Source organism: Manacus candei, unplaced genomic scaffold (assembly GCF_025592945.1).
Source record: "Manacus candei isolate 608988 ecotype Guabito, Panama unplaced genomic scaffold, ASM2559294v1 h1tg000060l, whole genome shotgun sequence".
NCBI classification, from domain to species: Eukaryota; Metazoa; Chordata; class Aves; order Passeriformes; family Pipridae; genus Manacus; species Manacus candei.
In genome coordinates this window covers 2,737,068-2,745,924 of record NW_026138108.1, presented here as the reverse complement: position 1 = coordinate 2,745,924, position 8,857 = coordinate 2,737,068, and the positions used below count along the sequence as shown (strand labels likewise).

At 49.3% G+C, this 8,857-nt stretch overlaps 1 protein-coding gene across 3 annotated transcripts in view; it reads right to left on the bottom strand.

Moving 5' to 3' along the window:
* Window positions 1-2,305: 2,305 nt before the first annotated feature.
* CD151 (CD151 molecule (Raph blood group)) overlaps window positions 2,306-8,857 on the bottom strand; it is a 34,776-nt gene continuing 28,224 nt past the window's right edge. For all 3 annotated transcript variants that reach the window (XM_051804221.1, XM_051804219.1, XM_051804220.1), the window contains exons 6-9: window positions 8,607-8,711; window positions 7,584-7,739; window positions 5,236-5,322; window positions 2,306-4,439 (exon numbers count right to left, since the gene is read on the bottom strand). In XM_051804221.1, coding sequence (XP_051660181.1) covers window positions 4,380-4,439; window positions 5,236-5,322; window positions 7,584-7,739; window positions 8,607-8,711 — 408 coding nt within the window. In that variant the 3' untranslated portion in view covers window positions 2,306-4,379. The remainder of the gene's footprint in view (window positions 4,440-5,235; window positions 5,323-7,583; window positions 7,740-8,606; window positions 8,712-8,857) is intronic.

The following is an 8,857-nucleotide window of genomic DNA, read 5'->3' as shown; positions in this document are numbered from 1 at the left end:
CTGAAAAGGGCAATTAGCACACTCCAAATCTCCAAAGGGGAGAAGACTGTGCTCCTGCCTCGAGAGAGGTGGCAGCATGCAAGAGACCTGAGGCTGTGGGCCCGCAGGGATGCTGTGAGATGGTAATTGCACCCTGATCACAGACACTGCAGAACCCAGCCTGCTGTGATCATGCAGAGTGTCGTAATAAGACAATGCCTGCCTGCTAAAACTCGCAAATTGAGTCTTAGAGGTTTTTTTAAGAGCTGATTTTAGGCAACATTTCAAACAAAAAGAGAAATCCCTTTTAAGCAATTGCTTCATGCTTAAAGACACTGTGCTACAGACTTCACAGACACCCTGTGACAGTCTTGTAGAAGGGGTGCTAATTTCCCTTTGGGGGTGGCAAAGGGTGGCCACACTGCACCCCTAAGGACACAGAGGGGAACAGGGACATTTCTCTCTACTGTTTGGACACAGCACAGAGCCATCCATGCCACCTTTTGCACCTCCACTGCTATCATGCAGGCAGGAACCAGCCTGTCCGCTCCTCCAGCCCCACTTCGGCAAACAGCCCTCCAGCGCAAGCCCTCCCTTATTCGCTGTGCTGCACTTTAAACTCACCTCTCCTGAAAACAGGGCTTGGGACAAGGTCTTATAAATGGGTCAGGACCGCTTTCCTGTCTTACCCAACGCATCCCAGGAATGCAGCTCCCTCCCCTCAGTAGTAGCACGGCAGGGGCACTGTCTCACCTCGCCACTCCTGAGGCACCCAGGCCTGCCTCCTCCGCACAGCCAAACACACTTGGAGGGGTTTTTGGCAGAAATCCCGGCTCCGAGCCGAGTGCTGGCCAGGTCAAGCCGTCAGCCTCAGTCTTGCGAGACCAGTGCCTTGCTGTAGGCACGAAAATCAGGCACGTTGCCGGACCCGGCCGGAGCGACCCCTCCGTTCCGGCTGCGGGAGCAGCGGCGGGACCTGCGGCCGCCCCTGGGGCCGGAGACAGCGCCGAGCCCCGAGCGCCACCGCGCGGCCGCGCCCCGCACCTGCGGCCGGGCCGGGCCGGCGGCCGGGCCGGGCCGGCGGCCGGGCCGGGACCGCAACGGGACGCTCCCAACCCTAAATCCCAAACGGCAATAACAGAGGGCACACGCCTGCTCCCTCTTTTCGAGGTGCAAGGTGGCCACAAGCTACTCTACAGAGCACAGAGCAAACACTCAGAGTCACAGAATCGTTAGTGCTGGAAGGGACCTCTGGAGATCATCCCATCCAAGCCCCCTCTGGAGACAGGGACACCTAGAGCAGGCTACACAGGAATGTGTCCAGGTGGACACGCAGCACTGTTTCCCCTTTTATTCCTAAGCAAACTGTACACAGGACCCAGCACCCACACACGCCCTGCTACCCACTGTGGTAGGAACAGGCTGCCCCATTGCAGTAGTCCTTGTCCTTTGTCATCATCATCATCATCATGGCTAGGCTTCGCGAACGAAGATTTGGGAAGGCTCTATCCACATTTGTTACAGGCACATTGGTGGCTTATGAGGCCAATACATGACAGACATATCCGATTGCAAAAGGCACAGCAGAAAGACTCCTTAGGTGGTATATTCTGCAAAACACGGTTCTTTCTGCATTGCCTTTTCTCCTCAAGAATGATCCTGCGTGTGTTCTCAAAGGAGACAGCAGCATTATAGATGGTGTGTCTCCAGGCCTCCCGATTTGAGGCCAGAGTAGACCAGTTATGGTGATCAATATGGCCAAGGCTGAGATGTTGTTTCAGGGAGTCCTTGTATCTTTTCTTGTCCTTTGTAGCCAAGGTAGAAAAGGGGAAAGATTTCCACTGTCTTTGTGGTAAGTGGAAACAGCAGAGCCCTGAGCCAATTGAGAGCCTCAAGTGGTCTTCTGAAGCAGACCTGACAAATAACCACAGGTGGCAGTAGGGCCATCACGGCGAATTTGGATGTTACCTGATGGAAAAGGCCCTGTTGCGCCTGCCTCAGAGCACGGCCTGCGACAAGGGTGAGAGCACAGATCCTGGAGCAGTGCTTGGGTGCACACACCACAGCTGATATGCATTACCTCGTGCCCTGAGGTTCTGCAGCTTCAGCCTCTGGTGCCACAGGGAGCAGCCTGCAGCACCCCATGGCAGCACGTCATAACCAGGCTGGTGAGGCAAGGATGTGGAGCAGATTCTCTCCCAGCTTCCTTCCCAGGCTGGTCCCTCAGACTGGCTTCTTCTCTAGAAGCTGGCTCCTCAGCATCAGGATCTGAGCCATCCATAGAACCCACCTGGCATATGGTACCCGTTCAATTTTGCTGCACAGAGTCAGTACAGAACCTTAAGCTTTATTTTTCTATTGGCCAGCAACTTAAACTGGGTTAAAAAAAATCCAAAAGCAATGAATATTGTTACACAGAGAAAAAGTATAAAACAACTCAGTGTACAAAAGCCAACTTACTGTTCATATCTCATTCTTCCTGGCCTCTCCCAACCCTGTACAATGTCTTTGAAGGGAATGGGCAAAGGCAGCTATGAAGATATGCTTAAGAAACTAGAAATATTGCTTCAAGCAACATGCTCAATATTTTCCTCTTAGTTAGTAGTCAATACTTGTTAAGGAACTTTACTATAAAACAAGAAATAATTTAGAGATTTCTCCTTTAGATCATTACACAATAATTTAGATTTCTTTCCTACTGCTGTGGAACCAAGGATACACCTCAGTTCCTCCACCTCTCTTTTCAGCATTAGTCAAGGATTATTTCTCAGGGCTGATGATGAGGGAGTTTCAGATTGACCTGCTCTGAATTTTAGCATGTCACCCTTTAGTGCCAGTCCAAGATTTCTGCTCTGTGAACCAAAAACCCCACAATGCTGCAAGACCCTTTAGTGGTCTGGATGATTTTGCTTGTGTTGGCTGTCTGCTGCCAGGGACAGGGCTCAGCCAGCATCGCTAAAAGCCCAAGAGAGGAAATAAATTTGTCAACAGAAGTCTGAGCCTGTCTTCACTGCTCAGAAACACCAAAATCCCATGGCCCTTGCTGCTTCATGAGTATAATAGACACACCAGGAATGAGGGATGAGAGGCACACAAGATACCATGAATTCAGGCTGAGAACCTGCTGGCACCAACTCCATGGCAGCAGTGATGTCTGTGTCCTGTATGTATACGGTATCCCAATGCACAGACAATATTTAATTAAAATCTATTCCACTGCAGCAAACAGTTAACCCAACACTACCAATTTACCAAGTATACTGGGCCAGCTGGTTCAAACTGACTCTCCTGACTTTCTCAGCAGTAACCAGTAAAGTGGGCTTCCAGATAAAGCCAGAAAACCCTGAGCTGATTAATGAGGTCTTTGGAGGCTGATAAAACATTTGTATATATTCATTTCCTGCCCAAGGGAGGCAAGCCTGGAGGGTTTAACTAGAAAAATCAAGCCAAGGGCAAGTCCCTACATGTATGGTAACAGATGAAGAAGGTATTTCCCCTAACTGAACAGGCCAAAGGGAAGCAAGATATGCCAGCCCCACAAACAGACCAGCTCTTCACCAAACCTCAGCAGGGGATAGGTAGGAGGAAATGTGTTCTCACTCATGCTAGAAGCCACTCAATAAGACAGACAGAATTAGAAAGTAGTCCATCATCTTTGCATCAGAATTGGTAGGAAGAAAAAGGCCTCTTGTAGCTCCTAATGGCACTGTGTTGGGGGAAGCTTCAAGGAAGAGGAGGAAGTGCTGAGAAATCCTAAGGCACTCACATCTTGGCAACATGAGAGTCACCACCAGATTTCAGCTGCACCAAGTTGTGCTCCCAGTTAGCAGGACAAGTAGCTCCTGCCCCAGTCAGCCAGGCAGGCATCCTCTCAGGTGGAAACAACTGTGTTAGGATGTTGGTGCACTCTTGGGAGGAGGGAGAGAAATCTTCCATGTATGAGAAACTCAGCTCTGACTCCAGCTCAGCACAGAAACATCATCTGTCCTCAGTGTCAATGCCCAGTGCTGCTGAGCCACTTCTCAGAAAGTGATTCTTGTACAGCATTCTGATAGCTTCATGTTGGCTCAGGAGAAGCCTCAAGAGAAGTGGCCTTGGATAAATCTTGCTTCATAGTTATAACAAGGGACTGTTTCACTAAAGCTTCTAGCAGAAGATCCACAGCTCTTTTGTTTCTTGACATGGAAGAGGACCCGCTGAGCTCCCGGCTGCCTTGTACACAACAAGGAGGGTGACTTTCCCCCAGAGGGGCAGGTAAGGCGGTGCGTGGTTCTAAAGGCATTTAATTATAGAGCCAAGTCCTCAGGTTACAGACACTTTGGTGGTGGTGATGGAGAGTGGTCAGGTTGGCAGGTGCTAAGGGAAGTGGCAGAAGGGGAGCAACAGTGTTCCCACAGCTATTAATATGGTTCTGACTTTAAACTCTTGTACAAGCAGCAGGTGAAAATCATCCCAAAGATCTACAGAGGGAAAAGAGAAGGGAGAAATATATGAAAAAAGAGAATGGGTGCAGTGGAGGCAGCCACTTGCAAACTAGCAGTCTGGACTCCGGCTGGTGTGGCAGCCAGCTCCCGCCTGGAGGTACCACACTCCAGCTTGCAATAAGCAGCAGGAGAGAACATAATCTGTGCTAATCCTTGTAATTAACCACCAGTAGCTTCCTGGGGTGTAATTTGGCTGCTTTCCAGAACAAAGGGGAAGACGACGAACTCCCAGACACATCTGCATCAGGAAAAAAAATATCCTGTGCTCTCCTCTCTATTTATAGATATGGGACACCCATATCCTACCCTTTTATTCATCACCCTCTCCAAAATAATGGCAGACCCACAGGGCTGCCATTCAATATGACACAGCTGAGGGAGAAATTCCGGATGATTTAGGATAATCCCGAGGAGCCGGGGTAGGAAGGCCCCTCCGGCGGAGCGGCTCCCCCGCTGGGCGGGCAGTGACGGCACATGGCCACACGAGGGCTCCCTCGGGCTGCCGAGCCGCCGCCATGGCCGGCACGGCCCTTCCCATGGCCCGGGCAGAACTGTCCCCCCGGCCCCGCCGGGTACCTGCAGGGAATGGACCACACTGGCTGAAAGGCTTCTGCTTTGGAGCTGGTGAATCCTCGGGTCCCCGAGTACCTGGCAACTTTTTGCCAGGCAAGGAAGGGCAATACAACACCAGATGTTTTTTCCATCCCCTGGCTCAGGGGGGGTTCCTTTAACTTCCGCCCAGCAACCCCAAAACTCCACCCAGCCCTTTTACCTGCACACAAGCAATGCTGATCCCCACTGCCCCAATAATTTTCAGATGCTCTTGAATGAAGTTTTCCAGCTTGGTAATGCAACCACTCTGCAGGGTGAAAGGAGGGACATGGAAAGTCAGCTTCATTTCAACCTCTTGTTTAATTTAGTCCCATGGTTGTGACACGTGAAAGCAACATTATTGAAGGTGGCGTCTGTGAGCAACCTCTTCCCCCAGTACCACTGGAAAAGTGACACAGGTGATGTGAACTGCATCACGTTTTGTATTGCTCTGGACCAGCTGGCTCAAGAACCACTGAACAAACCCGAGGTGGCTGCTGGCTGGGCAGGAGAAATGCAGAAAAACCTGCCACATCACACAGAGCATGCCACCCTTCTCTCAGATACGTGGAGAAAGATTCCCTCACTCACTGCCTAGCACATGTCTGGGGAGGATATTTACTCCTGTCAGACCAAAAGGCCAAGGAAACACTGCTGAGTAGATGCAGTACAAAACCACTAAAATAACAGGAACCTTTTAAGAGGAAATTCTTCCCGCTGCTATTTATGACAGCAGCAAGTTTCAGTGTGAACCTGGAACACCAGGCTCTGGCTGCCTCTGCCTTGCAACTGCATCCTTGGCTGGCATCATGACCTTTCCCCTCCCTGTTTCAGGCCCAAGTTTTTATTGTCAGAAGGCAAAATTAAATCAGCAAGAGCATTCTCTGTTGCTCTGTTGTTTTTTTTTTCCTTTAAATAATTAAACTGTTTAACTCTTGAGACAGGTTTTCACTGGAAACATCAGGGGGACTTATTGTGTAGGCTACAGCAGTGGCCTAAGGATGCCGGGGGCCCTCTTGCCCCAGGAGTTTACAGTGAACACACTTACACACATGCAGGCAGAAGGAAGGAGTGAGCACACAGCCCTCCAAGGAGGGTTGGCAAATGCCTCATTTTTCCCATGCCAGCATTAGATTTTATAGTCAGACCCAGCTGCCCTGATATGAAGTAGATACTCCTGTTCCCTATCTGACCCTTTTCTAGGTTTTCCTTCCCCAAAGCCACTTAAATATTTTGTGAACTCTAAGACTTCACATCATAATATGCAGCATCTGACTGTGGATCCAAACTTGCCCTTTCAGCTTGTTCTCCTCTTCAGGTAGGCCAAAACATCTGGTAGCCTACAGGGCCTCTCTTAATGCAGCTGTGCAGCTGCCTCCAGCTTCACCCAGCACAGAGAGAGGATGGGAATTGCCAGCCCTGTCCCTCAAATGGTTGTGGGTTTCCACTCTCAGAAACACCTCATCAGCTCATGGATGCTTCTTACACTACTTCTCATTGGGTCTTGCCCAAAAGGCAAACCTTATGGGAAAGCCTTCTTCCTGAAGTGCAAAACCCAGCCAAGGGCTTTGATAGATCAGAAAGACTGGACTTCATCTCCCTATTTATTCTACAAAAATAGTTGGTTGGCTTCCTTTGAGCTGCTTGAGTTTCTTGGCTTAATGCAGATGTTATTCACGTTCCTTTTCCAAGTCCTGCTCAAAACACAGACTGTGAGAAAGAAATACCTGCTCTGAAGGGGCCACCTCTTCACCAGCAGCCCTCCTTAACTGTCAGGGGGACAGGAAAAGGAAAAAGCTCCAGTTGCTGCTCCCTAGGCTGATAAAGCCAGCCAAGGTGCTGGCTTCACTGATGAGAAACAGGTCTATGCTGCCCCATAGAGAGCATCACAGTGAGCAAGTTAGAGCCAGGCAACAGGACTGGAGGGTGTCAAAATAGATGCAAGAATTTTCACCAATCTTATGCAAACTGGATGAATAAATGGTCTGAGAGGCACTTGTTTACTTACTCAGCTAGATTAGGATTCAATTTGCTTCAAGATAAGCCCCTATATCTTGACTCCAGCTACTTTTCAGGACAAACCGCAGCCCACTGGAAATGCCCTAATTTCTCTGATACTGGGCCCTCTTTCTTCCCCGTATGCTGTAGATCAAATCCCATGTCAATCAAGAACTAAAAGTACTCTCCACTTGCACCTCACCAGGTAATTCCAACCACGGGAAGCTGGGTCAAATGTAGGACTTGCATCCCAAGTCTCCTGCCAGAACCAACAACCTCTCCCACTTTCCCCATCATTAATGTACTCAGTGGTAACAAATATAATTTAGTATTTTTCCCTATACCTACATATAAATTAATAGCCTAGATGGCTGAATGCTCAGCTAAAGAAATGAATTCTGCTTTCTAAGGCATGCTACTGACTTTGAAGCCTACTGATATACCTTGCATTAATAACCCAACACCCTCACTCCTTGCCCACCTCCTTTAGATACTTTGTGACAGGTGGTTCTGAAGCCCTTTTCTCTTTACCTCCTTGTAGATGTTGGAAGGATGGTCTCTTCGCCCACACAGGTCAGTTATCGTCTTACAGCAGCTGTCTGGGACTTTCCGCCCGTTGGCCTCTGAAGATTTGATCCACAGGCTGTCAGCCCAGTCCGTGTGGTTATTGCTCCCACAGCACTTGAACTGTACACACAGAGAGCAAAGCCTGAGCCTTCAGCACCACAACCTCCTTCTCCCTCCAGCCTCCCACGTCAAGATCTGGACTTCACCCTCCTTTGCAGGGACTCCAGCTATCTCATGGGTTTGGGATTTTTAGGCTACTACAATTATTAGTGACTTCTGTGTTAAGTGTCCCCCAGATGGTCATTAAATATCAGGTTCATCTATCCTTCAGCAGCTGTGACTGTTGGTTACTGCTGGGATGAGCTGTAACCAGAGTGCACCTGCAGCTGCCTCAGCTCTTAATCACTGGAGAGTGTTAATGATGGTAACAGGGCAAGTTTAATTACCAGTTACTATCACAAATGCACCTGCTTTGGCAGTATGTGCATAGCAACCCCGCTGCTTTTAAAGTGCCTATGCACAAGGGTCCTTTCTGTGGGAAAACCTGTCAGAACTGTGGCAGCCCCAACCTGAACCACTTCTGAGCCAGGCACAGTGAGCAGCAGTGGTGGGAGAGCTCTTCCTTTCATTATATCTTGCTCTCTAGAGTACTGAGAAATTTAATGAAAAATGTCAGCAATTTCTCCAAAGCTTTGAACTGGCAAGTAGACAGAGCTGTCAGAGTGACCTGGCAGCTCCAGTTCACTGGGAGCACCTCAGATGTTGTTTCCCAAGTGCTACTGCTATTCAGTGATCACACCATGCAATTCTGCCAGCTGCATGGCTCAGGCCCTGCACCTCACCCAACTTCGCCTCGAATCAGGACAAGAACATGCGCTCAGCATACAGAAGAAATACCTGGAGGTTGGATGTCAAGAGATGCCTTTTGTATGCTTCATTTTAAGCCCTGCAATTGCCTTAGTTCTCTTTGCCTGCAGGGATACTTACCTCCTGCTGCAGTTTGTCTACGGCACTGGTAACACTCTCTTCTCCCTCCTTCCGGTACTTCTGGGTCATGGTGTTCTTCAGATTTTGTTTCAGCTCCATGCTCAGCTGAGTGGAAGAGACAAATGGGATAAAATCACTAGGCAAACTCACTCCTTGGAGTGACCCAGAGCTCTGCATGTTTTATTGCCTTTGCTCCAAGAGGAGAGCAGAGCAGAGAGCCCAGTGGAAGCTATAGCTTCCTTCAAGATAAT